This window comes from Meles meles, chromosome 6 (genome assembly GCF_922984935.1).
Source record: "Meles meles chromosome 6, mMelMel3.1 paternal haplotype, whole genome shotgun sequence".
Taxonomy (NCBI): domain Eukaryota; kingdom Metazoa; phylum Chordata; class Mammalia; order Carnivora; family Mustelidae; genus Meles; species Meles meles.
This window is the reverse complement of record NC_060071.1, coordinates 67,935,461-67,953,022: the sequence shown is the minus strand read 5'-3', so window position 1 is coordinate 67,953,022 and position 17,562 is coordinate 67,935,461. Positions and strand designations below refer to the sequence as shown.

Genomic DNA, 17,562 nt, shown 5'->3' with positions numbered 1-17,562 from the left:
TGCTCTCTCTTTCTCCCTTTCTCTCTAAATAAATAAAATCTTTTAAAAATCTTTAAAAAAAATAAAGTAAAATAAATAAAATAAATTTTAATGTATTTATTTATAATTTATAATAAATTATAAATTTATTTTTATTTATTTATTTTTTATTTTATTTTTATATTATATATAATTATATATTTATTATATTATCTTATATATAATAAATATTAATATTCTTATTATATTTTATGTGTAAATATATAATCAAAATTTATAAAATAATTTATTGGATTTTATTTTTATTTATATGTGCTTTATATTTATTATTTATATTATAAAAATATAAATTATAAATGAATATTTATTTTTATGTATATACTTATAAATAATATTTAATAATATATAAATAATAAATAATAATGAAATATTTAAAAAATAATAAATGGATCAAACTCCAGCAAAATTGCTGGAACAATTTACTGCAACTCTAGAGGGAAAAATAGGAGAGTCTGAAAACTGGAAAACAAAGGTGATTCTGAAATTTCTCTATCTGGAAATCTTAGGAAATCACATCCAGTGACAGCTCTAGCTCCTTAGGGAAAGTCTAACCTGAAGGTAGAAGGAGAGAAATTAAATAGGAATCATCCTTAGATAGGATAGGATAGGAATAGGGTAGGAATCATCCTTAGAAAGTACCTGGCTGGCAGCAATCACTTTATAAGAAAACACATCCACCTCCTTTCACTCACCTTGTATATTCTCATAAAGCAGAGAAAAGGCAAGGAAGGAGTAACACAATGAAGTCATTGGAAACTTGCAGAAAAATGCTTATTTTTTCCCAGTTTTTACTCCCCTGGGAAGTTTTGGATTGTGAACTTTTGAAATCATGGTTAGTAGAATATTTAAAGGTCATTTGTTACTTTTCAAAAACTTTTATTTCTTCAAAGTAATTTTTTAAAACTCTGATGGGCAGGTTTCTGAAGAATTAACCTTAAGAGCAGAAAAATACAATTCATCTATAGAAGACAAATTATGTGGTACATCTGGCTCAAACACAAGAGCAAGATACAGTCACGCTTCATGTGGCCGGTCACTTTCACTCTTTTTTTTTTTTTAAGTTTATTTATTTGATAGAGAGAAAAATCACAAGTAGGCAGAGCAGCAGGCAGAGAGAGAGCAGGAAGCATGCTCCCCGCTGAGCAGAGAGCCTGATGTGGGGCTCCATCCCAGGACACTGAGATCATGACCTGAACCGAAGGCAGAGGTTCAACCCCCTGAGCCACCCAGGCACCCCTGCCATTTTAACTCTTAAAAGAAAGAAAGATTATAAACTTTTTCACTTAGTCTGAGCTTCTCAGAGTTAAAAGAGATCAGAAGTCATTTAATTCACACCCTCCTACCTGCTGTGTGAACATTTCAAATAATGGAAAACTTACTATTACACAATTTTTTATTATTATGGGAAAGTGTCTATTTTTACTAATTTCACCTTAAAAAGAGTGCAGTAAGAATAGATAATAGTAATAAGTGTATAGTAGAAATAGACAATAGTGTCCATTTTTCCCTCTAGAAGTTATAAACAAAATACATGTAACTGTGTTTCATCAACTAAGGATAGGGAAGAGTAAGAGCAAATCTAAAGGTTCCAAAACTGAGGAAATTAAATCCTTATCTTAATGACTAATATACATTTAATGAAACTTTATAAGAAATGGAAAATGAAATGTATTTTTCAGCTTTCCTTTTGTAAATATACATTTTCTTTTGTCTATCAAGAAAACACTTAGTTCAGACAAATATAACTTCTTTTATTTTAGCTCTGAAGACATCTTAAAGGAACTCAATTAAAAATATTTAACCCTTAACAAAACTAAAACACAACCTACTGAATGGGAGAAAATATTTGCAATTGACATATCCAATAAAGGATTAATATCCAAAATATAAAAAGAACTTACACAACTCCTATAATTGTATAACAAAAACAAATGACCCAATTAAAAGTGGACAGAAGACATGAACAGACATTTCTCCAAAGAAGATATACAGATGGCCAACAGACACATGAAAAGATGTTCAACATCATTAATTATCAGGGAAATGCAAACCAAAAGCACAATGAGATACCACCTTACACCTGTCAGAATGGCTAATGTAAAAAAACAAGAAACAACAAGTGTTGTTGAGTATGTGGGGCAAAAGGAGCCCTCATACACTATTGGTAGGGATGCAAACTGGTGCAGCCACTGTGAAAAAAATTTTATGGAGGTTCCTCAAAAAATTAAACATAGAACTACCATATGAGCCAGTAATTCCACTACTGGGTACTTAACCAAAGAATTCAAAAACACTAATTTGAAGGGATACAGGAATGTGTTTATTGCAGCATTATTTACAATAGCCAAATTATGGAAGCAGCCCAAGCATCCATCGATAGATGAATGGATAAAGAAGAGATGGTATATATACACAGTGGAATGTTACTTAGCCATAAAAAAGAATGAAATCTTACCATTTGCATCAACATGGATGGCTCTAGAGGGTATAATGCTAGGCAAAATTAGCCAGTCAGAGAAAGAAAAATACCATAAGATTTCACTCATATGTGGAATTTAAGAAACAAGTGAACAAATAAAAAAAGAGACAAACCAAAAACACTCTTAATTATAGAGAACAGAGTGGTGGTTATTGCAAAGGTGGTGGGGTGGGGGATGGATGCAATAGGCAAAGGGGATTGAGAGCACACTTATTGTGATAATCACTGGGTAGTGTATAGAATTGTCCTGTCACTATATTGTACACCTGAAACTAATAAAACTCTAATATTAATTATACTGGAATTTCATTTTTTAAAAATTATATCTTAGCTAATGCTAATTCCATTTATAACTTTTCAGAATTCTAACAGGCATAAATAACCCCAGACTTCACTGTAGTGAAAATAAAATCATTAGTTCTTCAGTCAATTTTGTAAGATGCAGCTAAAGATAAAAATAAGTAGCTGGAAGACAAGAAAAATGTCTAATTCCTGTGAATATCAGTTCTATTATAAGTATGAAATACCAAATGTGATAGCATAACTGGCAAACCAAGTTATACATAGTAAATTTTCAATCTAAAATAAAGTGATTAGGATGGGTGAAATAGGTGACAGGGAATTAAGGGTACACTTACCTTCGTAAGCACTGAGTAATATATAGAATTGTTGAATCACTGCATTACACACCTGAAACTAATATAACACCATATCCTAACTGTAATAGAATTAAAATTTAAAAAGAAAAAAAGAAACAGATCCATGTATACTGTGAAATAAGACTATCTTTAGAATATTAAAAAAATTAAGTGATTAGTTAATAAATTTTTTACGGCATTTAGTTTTATTTTTCTCAAGTTTATGTTGGGCATCACTACTTACCTACTGATCTCTCTTATCTAAGTTCTCAATTATTCCAGGGACACCAGGGTGACTCAGTCAATTAAGCAGCCGGCTCTTGATTTCCACTCAGATAGTGATCTCAGGGTGGTGGGATTGAGCCCCGGGTCTCAGTGGGGAGTCTGCCTGAGATTCTCTCTCCCTCTCCCACTGTCCCTTCCTATCCCCCATCTCTAAAATAAATAAATAAATCTTAAAAATAAATAAATTCTCAGTTATTCCAATACCCGAAGAGAGGATAGCAGCTGTCACATAATCTGTCACAAATTAAATATTTCACTGAATTTCCTTTCATGATCTAAAATCCATACCTCCTCCTGTGATCCAGTTTTCTACACTATGCCTAGAAAATGAGCTGAGTTAGAGAAGGATCGCTCACCTCCATTAAGCTCTTGTCATCAGGCCACCAGAGGGCAGATGCAGGTACTTGGATCAGAGCACAACATGCCCAGAGTAGCTGCAGACCAGGAGTCAGGGACCTGGTAGTTTGCTAAGAATGGGCTCAGAGCATGACAGAAGGAAGAAAATTCAGGCACTGGGGAGATACAGCAAGGCCAGAGTGAGGTCTGGCAGATTCCGTGGCAGTTTGTCAGTTGCTTTGATCATCATTAGCTTAAGAGAAAGAGAAACCCTGATTGGAATGGCCTACCCACCCACCCTTTTTTGTGAGGGAGGGGGAAGCCAGCTCATTTAGATTCAAGGTGCGGTCTAATCTTGAGATTGACATATCACCAATTCTGAGTTGGGATTCTCTACAAAAGAAGAAATAAACATCATCTGCCTATAAGCCTAATGCACGAGAAATAACCACCTTATCTCCATTTGTGATCCCAGCAATGAGACACCATCTAAGTGGCTTTAATGGAAAGCTATTCCACCTCTCAGAGCTCACATTGCATTCAAACAGCCCGACTCTATTTCTGAGATATAAATGCCTGGAGAATGCTAGGCCCTTAAGGAAGCAAGATGAGAGAAACCTCATTTCTTTCTTGAGTCATTTTGGTTCACAGAGATTTGTACCTAGACTGTGCTTCTGAGTGACCAACAGATTTTCTTATAGTAATTCCTTTAACTCAATAGATTTTATTGAATGTCTGTCTCCTACTCAATGCCTCACTGTCCAGTCCTAATGCCCACAAATATTCCTCTGGTGTTTGGGCTTGTCCAGGTATGCCAGGTTCGCCAGGTTCTGTAGTTTGCACATGTTGTCCCTTCTGTTGTGGTGCCCTCTCCCCCAACCCCAATCATTATCTCTTTAGTAAACTTTTCCATAACCAGCCTCACCAAATTTTACTCCCTTCTCCTATCCATTGTAGAAAATATTTTGTACTGTATACTCTGTAGTACTCTGTACTAGAGTTTGTCACCTTCAGCCCTGCTGACATTTTGAGCTGGCTAAATTTTTGTTGGGTGGGGGTGCTGTCCTGTGAATTTTAGGATGTTTACCCACATTTCTGGCCTCTGCTCACCAGATGCCAGGAGCACCTCCCTAGTTATCAAAGCCATACTGTCTCCAGATACTGCCAAATGTCTGCTAGGTACATGGGGGTGGGATTCCCTCCCAGTTGAGAATTAGTGCTTTACACATTTCTATAGCATCTTAGATCTTTGTGCATACCTGTACATAATTATTTTGTTTGATTGCATGTCTGTCCCTTCACTAAAGTATAGACAAGGGCTGGGTAGTGCTGTGTCTTGCTCACCTTGACAGTACATGGCATTTGTTGGATAAAACTCCTTATCAAATAAATGGCTATTAAATTCTGATGATCAGCTAGGAACTATGTTCTTTTTTTTTTTTTAAGATTTTATTTATTTATTTGACAGAGATCACAAGGAGGCAGAGAGGCAGGCAGAGAAGAGAGAGAGGAGGAAGCAGGTTCCCTGCTGAGCAGAGAGCCCGATGCGGGGCTCGATCCCAGGACCCTGGGATCATGACCTGAGCCAAAGGCAGAGGCTTTATTTAACCCACTGAGCCACTCAGGCGCCCCAAGAACTATGTTTTTAAGTTAAAAAAAAATTAACTTTGTTTCATCTTGAATATTTTTGTTGTTAGCTGAAATTTTCTGAAAAAGACTTTATTTAAGAGAGAGAACAAGAGAGGGGGAGGGGGCAGATGGAGAGAGAGAAGCAGGCTCCCCATTGAGCAAAGAGCCTGATACAGGACTTGATTCCAGGACCCTGAGATCATGACCTGAGCCGAAGGTAGATTCTTAACCTACTGAACCCTCCAGGTGCCCTTTGGCTGAAATGTTTAACCTCATTCAGTAAAGATGATTGTTCTAAATCCTACAGTCTTGCACATTCTTGAGCCTGTAGCCCTGGGACAAGAATACTGGTATAAAAGACAGAAGCCTTCTGTCCCACTGAAGAACCCAGAGCACTGAATAATGCTGGCTAAGATGTTTAACTCCTCTGGGAATCAGTTCCTCCCATGAGCTGTGACTTCCTAAGACTCCCTTCCGCCTTTAAAGATTGTGATGCCAAAATCTATATAGCATGAGGTCCCAAATCTCACAACGGGGCACTTCAAGTTTTTATTTCACTATTTAAAAACAAAGTTGGATGTTGCCTGGATGGCTCAGTTGGTTTAGCATCTGTCTTTGGCTTAGGTCATGATCCCAGAGTCCTGGGATTGAGCCTTACCTTGGGTTTCCTTCTCACCAGGGAGCCTACTTCTTCCTCTCCCTCTTCACCACCCCTGTTCTCATCCCCACTCCTAGTCATGCTCTGTCTCTCTGTCTCTCTCTCTCTCTCAAATAAATAAATAGAATCTTGAAAAAAAAAAAAGTAAAACAAAGTTGGGGGAGGCAGTGGACAGTGATATCTAAGAAGCTACATGTACCAGGTTTTACCATGTAATTTGTAGGGGAGGGAAACAAAAACAAAGTCATAAATCAAAGTTACTTTTATTTTTCCAAGCCTCAATCTTACCATTATAAAAAATATAGATGATAATGCTTACTTCATAGGATTTCAGTGAGGATTAAATGAAACGATGTATATAATGAGTTTAGCAGCTCTTGGCACACAGTGAGCACCTGGTAGAGCTACCGTAATTGTGCTGACATTGGTATAGCAGATTGTTGATGAATCTTCTGCTCCCTCAAATTAACTTTCTGTCTTTAAATATAACAAGAGATACAGTCTCTTCAAGGACTCCAACAAAGCTGAATATAAATTAAAAATTCAATTTTCCATCTTCTAGAACCCAAGGAAGTTACTGAGAAGTCAGAGTTATTTCCTCTTTTATGGTTCAGTGAGGACCTGGCAGATATTTCTATCATAGCTTTTATCACACTGCATTATTTCTTTCATTGTATTACAAATGTTTTTCACATCTCTTCTCCACTAGCTGTGAGTTTCTTGGAGGAAAGGACTATCTTGTACATTTTTTTTCAAAGATTTTATTTATTTATTTGACAGACGGAGATCACAAGTAGGCAGAGAGGCAGGCAGAGAGAGAGGAGGAAGCAGGCTCCCTGCTGAGCAGAGAGCCCCATGCAGGACTCAGTCCCAGAACTCTGGGATCATGACCTGAGCCAAAGGCAGAGGCTTAACCCACTGAGCCACCAGGCGCCCCTATCTTGTACATTTTTTAACTACACAGGCCTACCACACTATGAAAATTTAATAAATACCCAAGTAAATGAGCAGATGAATGGGCCATGAATTAATGAATGGCCCATGCCTAGCAAAGCACTGCACCTACTCTCTTCTGGTTGGAGAAAAGAACAACTGTTGTCTCTGTGGCTTGGCCTTGTTCAGAAGAAAGGCAGAGAAAAATTCATTCTCTAAAGGCTCTTTTCTCAGCAGAGAAGCTAAGTGGTATGGGTGACTACTGTCCCTATCCTGTCACACCACCCTGGCAGCCCTTCTGCTCTCCCTTTAGAGAGTCAGTGATACTGGCAGAACCACATCTGGGGCCCTATGCCTTCTATGTGCCACTCCACAGGAAAAGGGAATATGCCCTTTAGGATCTTTTTGCCTGTTGACAGCTAAGAGAGTCAGGGAAGGGCCCAGATCAAATGCTACCTTGAGTAATGTTTCCCATACTGTCACAGTTACCATGTTAGAGCATCCTGTGAATAGTCCCTGGATAGTGAAGCAGAAAAAGATTGTCTCAAAGTCAGAAACCCACTGGCATAATACCGTGAAACTGAACTATGAAAATGGAGATGGAAGAAGAAAACTTTGTGTTTGACTTCTAAAGTACTGTGTTTAACAAATGTCTAAAACTGTTTATAAATAAGTCTGGCAGAATAGCCTGCTGACCCTAACCATGAATACCCAGTAGGTAGGGCCCAACCTTGCCTACTAGCCTCAGCTCCCAACCCAGCCAGGGACTACTGGATAGGACACTAGGACAACAGGGCCTGCAGACAAGGATCTGTGCCTTCTGGAGAGCTTTGGTGGTTCTCAGTATCCATGAGGCTGTCAGAAAGGCCCAAGGAGGCCAGTAGGGAAGAAACACTGGGAGTTCGTGTGCATTTGTGCAGGTGCCGGCTGCTGCTGTTCCCTGTTTTTGCTGCAGGGAAGCTACTCTTCTAGCGACAGACACCGAGGTAATGATGTCATTGAAACCTATTTTACTCTGTTAACACTCCCTGAGACAGTCATCACAGTACACAGATTTTAATATCAAATCAGTGGGACCTAATTAAAGTAGCTAAGGAAAGGATCTAAAAGTTTAATCCTTTGTAACAATTTTAGGTTCTTGGAAAGGAGTTTGTTTCTCCTGGCAGGTGTACTTAATATTTACAGTAGGTGTGAATTCACTGTGGACCGGATGATAGAAAAGACCAGTCCTTGCTGAAACTTGGGTGGGACTTCTCTACTCTGTCTCTCTTAACCCCTTTCTTGAATAGTTCCATTTCAGTTTGTGGTTGATGAAATGCAAATATGTCCCAGCTCAAGATATTTGGCTTTCATTCTCTGCTGTAACCCAGCGAACAGCAGGAAATGATAAATATGCATTGCCAGATTATTTCACTGTGAGGCTAACTTGGTTTAAAGCTAGATCAGTCCTCAAGTGAATACATTTGAATGTCCACCTCTCCTAATCCCGTATCCACTCTTGTCGCATGAGCTTCTACTTTTCCAAAAGGATACCTGAGAGCTAAATCCAGACTTCCATCGCTGTCCCCCTGGAGTCCTATCGTTGTCACCTTCAAACAGATACCATCTCCTAGGAGTCGCCGCAGTTCAAAGGCTTGCACAGCTCTGCTGGCTGTACTAAAATGAAACTGCTAGACATCTGAGGGCAGGAGAGCACATGTGCACTACCAACATCCTCAGACCGAGGTTCCTTCATCCTTTTTCTTATACACTTCTGTTTTGAGAGGAAAATCAACAGGTGGAATTATTTATTTATTTACCTCCATGTATTTATTTAATATCTTATTCTTTTTGTTTGAGAGAGAAAGTGAGAGACAGAGCATGAGCAGAGGGGGGAGAGCAGAGAGAGAGAGAGAGCCTGATGCGGGCTCAGTGAGTGGCTTAAAGTGATGCTCAATCCCAGAACCCTAGGGTCGTGACCTGAGCCAAAGGCAGATGTTTAACCCACAGAGCCACCTAGGTGCCCCACCTCCTCCATATTTTTCTTTCAGCTATCAAACACCATCTTTGGCCTTCACTGGGATCATGCTGAATCCTTAATAATCTTTCTCTGGAGGCTTTCTCCCAGAGCCTTTGGGGCTCCTTAGCCACTACAGAATAAACTCTAAATTTCATACCACGGGACCGAGTGCTCTATTCATGATGTGGCCTTAATCTTCTTTTCTTTACCTCTCACTACTTCCCACAGCTATGTAAAATAGTCAGTCAAATTATTCATGTCTGTATGCTCTGTGGCCGCTCACTTCAACTTCCGCTCTTACATCCTGTTGGGTTCCTGTTCTTGCCTAAGAGTATACCTTGATTCCCTGTGATGTGTGAAGAACCTAGTACTGTGCCTAGACCATAGCTATTATTTAATGCCAGGTGTCATTATTTTTTTTTTGATTTTTAAAATTTTGTATTAACATATAATGTATTATTTGCTTCAGGGGCACAGGTCTGTGAATCAACAGGCTTACACATTTCACAACACTCACCATAGCACATACCCTCCCCAGTGTCCATAACCCAGCCATCCTATCCCTATGCCTCCACTCCCCAGCAACCCTCAGTTTGTTTCCTGAGATTAAGAGTCTCTTATGGTTTGTTTCCCTCCTGATCTTGCTTCAGTTCTTTTTTTTACATTCAATTAATATTTATTAATAGTTATTGTACCCCTGACTGTCCACACAAAAGACTTTTATTTTTGTTTCATTTTGTTTTAAAGTATCATTTTTATTTTCCTTTCTTGAGTTCTTATTTAAATTCCAGTTAGTTAACATATTAGTTTCAGGTGTAGAATTTAGTGATTCATCATTTACATACAACACCCAGTGTTCATCCCTACAAATGTCCTCCTTAACCCATAAGGCATTGAATCTATCCTCCTGCCCACCTCCCCTCCAGTAACTCTGTTTGTTCTCTGTAGTTAAGAGTCTGTTTCCTAGTTTGCCTTGCTCTTTTTTCCCCATATGTTCAAATGTTTTGTCGCTTAAATTCCACATATTAGTGAAATCGTATGGTTTTTGTCTTTCTCTCATTGATTTCTTTCTTCGATTCTTAAAAGAGGTAATATTAAAAGTCATGCTGCCACTAAAATATTTGATCCCTATCTACTGCTTATACTCCAAATCCCTATCAAATTTTTCTCCCTGATGAGCTGGGCTAGACAATGAAGTAATAAAAGTCAGTGTTCCTAAGCATATGTATGAGTGTGCTTGTGGGGGATGAGGGGGATTGACTAGAAGAGGGCATAAGGGAACTTTCTGGAATGATGGAATTGTTCTATATTTTGATTGGGGTGTTGGTCATTATGACTATATATATATATACACACACACATATATATATTTATATCCAAATTCATCTAATTATACACTTAAAAATCAGTTCATTTTGCTGTCTATAAAATTCATCTTGATTTTTTTTTAAAGATTTTTATTTATTTGACAGAGAGAAATCACAAGAGAGGCAGGCAGAGAGAGAGGAAGGGAAGCAGGCTCTCCGTTGAGCAGAGAGCCCGATGCGGGACTCGATCCCAGGACCCTGAGATCATGACCTGAGCCGAAGGCAGCGGCTTAACCCACTGAGCCACCCAGGCGCCCCTCATCTTGATTTTTTGAAAAAGTCATAGTCCCCTCTATTTTTTTCCCCGTAAAGCAGAGTCAAAAACTCAAATGTCTACATGAGCTTTGCAGGTAACGGAAATGTGTAGTGGGCTAGGGAGAATACAATAGGGAGGTTTGAGGGCTGCTGACAAACTAGAGAGAGTCTGCTGTTTATCCTGATCACATAGGCAATATGTGCAAAAGCAGACTCTGCATTTAATAGGCACCTCAGATGTTTGAATCATTAGCCAGTTTTCTGATGCACTGTGCTATGTCACAGAGCAATTAATAGTCTCCAAAGTAGGACACATAAGATGATGTATTGAAATGTAAAAAGGTAATATTTGGAAATTGCTTTCAATTTTTTCATTTTCATGTTCTTTTTCTTCCCCTTTTTATTTTAGAATATACAAAGGAACCCACAGAAGGGAGTACACCACATTTATCTTTTCTTTAAAAGATTTTCGTTATTTAAGACAGAGAGCAAGCAGGAGCAAGAGAGAGCACGCATGCATGTGCATATGAGCAGGGGGGTGGGGCAAAAGCAGGCTCCCTCCTGAGCAAGGAGCCCAGGACTCTGGGATCATGACCTGAGCCTAAGACAGCCACTTAACCAACTGAGCCTACCAGGCACCTCCTACCACATTCATCTTGCATAGCCTGTGTCAAGTGAAGCAACAAAAGCCTGGGGTGTGGGACATTTCAGAGACTGCAGTGTATAGACAGATACGACACAGGGATGGGCACCATTCCATTGGCACCACTAAGCCTCCATGTTGGAGAGCAGCACTGCTATAGCCACAGAAAGTAAGGAACAAACTTTACTGCCCATTTCATTCTGAGGGAAAAGGAGAGAGGACTGTAGAAATCCCATTCTCTCCAGTTCTAAAGTGCAGGCTGAATTGTGAGTGCTATACGAGCCTCTGCAGAAGAAGAAAAAACCTGTGTTTGGCTGGAGGTGGAGCATGGGTGGCGAGGAGGTCTTCTTAAGGCCTGTGAGTGACCGTGGAGCAGCTGGGATGGTGATGCAGTGATGTGTTTGTTCACAGAGAGGCATGCTGGCTTGTTGATTAGCTGACCAGGGTAGTGGAGGCAGGCACACCTGTAAAGCCAGGGTGATGGCATCTCTTCTCTGGCCTGACAGGTCAGAGAGCACAGAACAACAACCCTAGATTCCCACGTGCCTAGACAACTCCTCAGACTAGCTCAAAGGCCAGTAGGAGTCCAGGGGACATGGTGCCTGCCCATATACCTACCTGAACCCCGCTGATTGGAGATGACGTCAGAAGGACTGACTTCCTTCTACTCCAGTGGAATCAGGAAATCCAGAGAAACCCAGAGACGGCACCCTGCCTGGTCCCTTGATTAAAATAAAGTTTCCATTGTTCTAAATAAACCTCGTATATGGTTACTTAAACAAGAATAACGTTTATTTATCTCTCAAGTAAAAGTCCAAATTTGTATGGTGGCTCTGACTTGCAAAGTTGTCAGTCTTCCAGGTTCCTTCCATCCATTTGCTCCACTATCTTTATGATGTTGCCCTTGTTTATGTGAGCCAAAATACCCATGTGTTGTCATTTAAAAATTGATTCCTATGAGAAAAAAAAGGAAAAATTGCTTTGAGAATAACGACTAGTCTCTGGCACACTGTGACAACTAAAGTCCAGACCTAAAATATGAAACTAAAGGAACCAAAAAGCAGTCTCACAGTGTGTGAGAAATGAATTTTTCATATACTCCAGAGAACAATTTTTTAAAGCAGCCTTTTCTTTTTTTTTAAGATTTTATTTATTTATTTGACAGACAGAGATCACAAGTAGGCGGAGAGGCAGGCAAAGAGAGAGGGGGAAGCAGGCTCCCTGCGGAGCAGAGAGCCCGATGTGGGGCTCGATCCCAGGACCCCAGGAATCATGACCTGAGCCAAAGGCAGAGGCTTTAACTCACTGAGCCACCCAGGCGCCCCTAAAGCAGCCTTTTCGAGACCAGTATACTGCATGCCAGCAACCCATAGTTTGTGCATGAGGCGTGTGTCATTCAGGATAGATAGAACCCTTGGCCCATGAATGACACATGACAGCTCATATATATCAGTGCAGTGGCACTGATAGCAGTTGAGGTTTTTCAAACAAACTGGGCAATTTTTATTATATTTAAGGGAAGTGCAGAGGCACTGACTGCAGAAGATGTGGCCACATTCTGTAGAGTAAGTGTGTCACCTACTCAGTTCAATCTCACAGTACCTATCCATACAAATTCAACACCCGATATAACCAGGTGGTATGCAATTTAAAGCTTCTTCCAGGGGATTATGGCAGGTACTGTTGGTCACATACACATCACTGTTTCTCATCAGCTCCTCCTTATCACTATTCACCACAAAGCTGCCATTTTGACCTTGGAGTCACCTTGTGTTTCCCCCTGGCCACCTCCTTTCTTCAGTAATCACAACAGAGTCATGGCAAGTTAGGTCAATCACTGTAGGTTCTAGGGATTCACAGGTGAGGTCAACTATTTCATTACTTTCCCTGAGATCTATCAGTTCTGCTTCTAAGACCATCTCAGGAATTGGGACTCCTTCCGCAGCTGTAAGGAATTCTTGGGTTTGTCTGGAATTCACCATGCTACCATAGCACATTCTTGTATTCATTATGCTTGTTGGATCCAGTCTTCAGAGAAGTGAGCTGTTCCAAGGTTTACAGTGAATGTTAAAGTCTCCAGTGTCTCAGACCTGTTGATCAGTTACTCTCTAAATAAATTCTACATAAGAATTTAGAGCCCAGGGGCGCCTGGGTGGCTCAGTGGGTTAAAGCCTCTGCCTTGGGCTCAGGTCATGATCCCAGAGTCCTGGGATCGAGCCCCACATCGGGCTCTCTGCTCCGCAGGGAGCTGCTTCCTCCTCTCTCTCTGCCTGCCTCTCTGCCTAGTTGTGATTTCTCTCTGTCAAATAAATAAAATATTAAAAAAAAAAGACTCATGCCTTTAAAAAAAAAAAAAAGAATTTAGAGCCCAGAGTTTCTGGCATATTTGAACTCCGATTCTAGTTCCTCCTGTCTCCACTTCCACAACTGCTGTGTTCCCACGTGTGTGGGTGGGTACAGGTTTATGACTTTTAAGAAAATTCAATCTGAATTTTTAACTGAAAAAAAAGAAAAATTAAGTTTTGGTAATATCTAAAGTAAGATTGATACGTAAAATAATGTAAAATTGATAGATATCCAAAGGAAAAAAATGTGTACTCAAAATATTTTGATAGTTATGCATTTAAACAAAATTTAAACTTTTGTCTTTCCGCATTCCATGTCCTGATGGCAGTGGAAAGGAGAAGCCCAAAGGGCACTTACATGAAGAAAAGCACAAAGTCACTGTGCCAGGGCACCTAAGTGGTGCATTCAACTAAGCATTTCAGCTCAGGTCATGGTCTCGGGTCATGGCTTTGAGCCCCATGCTCCGTGTGGAATCGGCTTGGGACCATCTCTCCCTCTCCCCCCCCCCCATTCATTTTCTCTCTCTCTCTCTCTCAAATGATAGGTAAAGAAATTTTAAAAATAAAAAAAATCACTTCATACCAAGAAAGGGCCACTCCTTCATCCAAGATCCAGTGTGAGGATCTCAAGGAAACTTTTTTTTTTTTTTTTTTTTAAGAGAGTGAGAGAAGGGGGAGGAGAAGCAGAGGGAAAGGTTGAGAGAGTATCTTAAGCAGACTCTACACCCAGCACAGAGCCTGACTGGGGACTCAATCTCAAAGACCCTGAGATCATGATCTGAGCCAAAATTAAGAGGGCCCCTTAACTGACTAAGCCACCCAGGTACCTTGAAAACACTTATTTTTTACAAAGTAAAAATGAAGAGACCAAAAAGTTCTTTGCACCTTTGGGTTTCTAATAACAAATAAGAAATGATCCATTTAGTCCACGCAGAGGTTCATCTTGCCCAGCATTCCTTTTCTAACAGCTATCAAGAGGAATTTTCTTTAAAAGTTTTATCCCAGATTCTGTTTTATAAAAGAGGGATGGAGTTCAAGCATTTGCCATAAAGAGACTTGGTTTGGGGGGCACCTGGGTGGCTCAGTGGGTTGAACCTCTGCCTTCGGCTCAGGGCATGATCTCAGGGTCCTGGGATCGAGCCCCACGTCGGGCTCTCTTCTCAGCGGGAGCCTGCTTTCCCTTCCTCTCTCTCTACCTGCCTCTCTGCCTATTTGTGCTCTCTCTGTTAAATAAATAAATATATTTAAAAAAAAGAGAGACTTGGTTTGGGTCTAGGCTCTGTGACTTTGGGCAAATGATGTAAATAGTTATAGTTCTCAAAACTTCAGCATGTAAGTCTTTTCTAAAAATTATTTTATAATTTAAAAAATAATGCACCTTCAGTCATCATTAGGGAAATGCAAATTAAAGCCATAATGAGATACAATTTCACACCCACTGGGATGACTGTAATTTAAAAAATAGATAGGGGCACCTGGGTGGCTCAGTGGGTTGAGCCTCTGCCTTCCGCTCAGGTCATGATCCCAGGGTCCTGGGATGGAGCCCCGCATCGGCTCTCTGCTCCACGGGGAGCCTGCTCTCTCCTCCCCCTCTGCCTGCCTTTCTGCCTACTTGTGATTTCTCTCTCTCTCTCTGTCAAATAAAATCTTTGGGGAAAAAATGATCTTTAAAAAATAGATTATATAAAGTGTTAGTGAGGATGCAGAAAAAATGGGATTCTGATATAGTGCTGGTAGGACTGTAAAATGGTGCAGCAGCTTTGGGAAACAGTCTGTGAGTTCCTCAAAAGGTTAAATATAGTTAGCATATGACCCAGCAACTCCACTCCTAGGTGTATACCCAAGAGAATTGAAAACATCTGTCCAATCTGAAAACTTGTACGTGAATGTTGATAACAATATTATTATTAATAGAGAAAAAGTGGAAGCAACCCAAATGCCCATTAATGAATGGGTAAACAAAATGTTGTGTATCAATACAATGGAATTTTATTCAGCAGTAAAAAAGAATAAAGTACAGATACTTGCTATAATATGGATGATCTTAGAAAACATCATATTAGGTAGTAGAACACAATCACGAAAGACCATAAGCGAAAAAGAACACAATCACGAAAGACCATTAATATGAAATGTCAAGAACAGGCAAATCCATAGCAACATAAAGATGAGTTGTTCCTTAGGCCTGGGGTATTGAGGAGAAATAGAAAGTGACTGCTAATGGGTATAGGGTTTCTTTTTGGAGAATGAAAATGTTCTAAAATTGAGGTGATGTTTGCACAACTCTGAATATACTAAAGCCCACTAAATTGTATTGTTTAAATAGATGAATTGTATGGTTTGTGAATTACATCTCAATAAAGCTTTACCAAAACTAGCACATAAGCTGCCATAGAAATGTTACACAAAACAATGTGACATAATCTGAATTCAGACATAGGCCCTAGAACCTGGTGGGGAAGCGTGGGGTCCTAAAGGAAAATGGAGAGGCACCCTCACGAAGGCATAATGCTTAGGGCTCCACTGGAATCGCCAACCTACTTACCGAGGCAGTTCTTTTAGACTCCCCTAGACACCTGCTTTTTGCCAGATCACCGCCCTCCAGTATTTGTCTTCTTTGACCGTCCTACTCTTCCTTCTTCGCGCTGTGCCCAGGGAAACAGAACCTTCAGGTCGAGGCTGAGCTGCCCCAAAAAGCAGCGCCCACCACCACGGACCCCACCCACGGACCCCACCCACGGACCCCATCAGTGACTGCGCTGTTTCGTCCTATCAACCCAGTCCTGCGGAGAGAACTATCCAGCGAGAATGCGGGCGAAGCGTGCGTTCCCGCGGCGCTCCACTTCCTGGTCCCTCAGCCGCTTCCCTGTAGGATCTGGACAGAGCCTCAGCAAGCTGAACCCAGTTGCTTGACCACATTGGGCCCGGAAGAAGGATAGATTTGCCACAGGGCCAGGGAGAGCCTGCGGATAGAGAGAAGCGGAGGGAGGGGGCGGCATGGGACAGGAGCTCACCGTGAACTCGCTCAGGCTGGCGGCAGCGCTCAACGAAAAATAGCCAAAGTCATGAAGCGAGGGGGTCTCAGTGCAAGTTATCGACGGGACCGCGGAAAGCGCTAGGGGTTTCCCTCCGTTTAACCCAACTATTTTAGTTTCTCAACTGACCAATCAAAAAACCCGAGTCCATGGTGGCTTGCCACCAGTCTCTGGGCGGAAAGCCATGTTCTAGGTTAGAAAAGGGGAGTTTCCCGTCCTTTGTTTCCTCTTTCTGCAGGCTTCACTTTCTGAGAAAGAGGAGGCACCGGTTTGTTTATTCTTTCCCCTGATTATTAGCTCAGCAACTCTCTACTCTATAGAAAAGGGGTTCTCATTCAATAGAGGCAATATGCCTCTCTAAAAGCTTTGGAAATTAACACGGCTATTTTTAGTTGTTCCAACTGGTATAGGGACTGAGGGCCAGGGGCCCCATCTTCCCACCCCCACCCACACACACATATTCATTCATTCTCTCTCTCTCTCAATGTATGGAAACCTGCTTATAATCTGGTCTTTACAATCACATGTAAAAATATGTTTTATTTTTCAATTATTTTATTTCTTGAATATGTATTAACTATTTTTTAAAGATTTTATTTATCTATTTGACAGACAGAGATCACAAGTAGGCAGAGAGGCAGGCAGAGAGAAAGAGGGGGAAGCAGGCTCCCTGCTGAGCAGAGAGCCCATGTGGGGCTCAATTCTAGGACCTTGGGATGGTGACCTGAGCTGAAGGCAGAGGCTTTAACCCACTGAGCCACCCAGGAGCCCCTGTATTAACTATTTAGTATGCCAGGACTGTTACCAAAGTGGGCCCACTCCTCCATGACTTATGAATAGAGACTACACCACACAGAGTTGCCTCAGGGCAACTTTATTTGTACAGACAGGGAGATCATGGGTAATCATTTTCACAGCTGC

The 17,562-nt window shown here is 40.6% G+C and overlaps 1 protein-coding gene and 1 long non-coding RNA gene across 2 annotated transcripts in view; both read right to left on the bottom strand.

Moving 5' to 3' along the window:
* Window positions 1-6,145, bottom strand: part of TRIM69 (tripartite motif containing 69) — a 35,833-nt gene extending 29,688 nt beyond the window's left edge. Inside the window, exon 1 of the mRNA XM_046007857.1 lies at window positions 6,065-6,145. Within this exon, the coding sequence (XP_045863813.1) occupies window positions 6,065-6,145 (81 nt within the window). The remainder of the gene's footprint in view (window positions 1-6,064) is intronic.
* Window positions 6,146-11,906: 5,761 nt separating this feature from the next.
* On the bottom strand, window positions 11,907-16,762 carry LOC123944328. Its single transcript, XR_006818777.1, has 3 exons — window positions 16,621-16,762; window positions 16,152-16,251; window positions 11,907-12,215 (listed from the first exon to the last, which is right to left on the bottom strand). It is a non-coding gene; the product is annotated as an uncharacterized LOC123944328 (long non-coding RNA).
* Window positions 16,763-17,562: the final 800 nt, after the last annotated feature.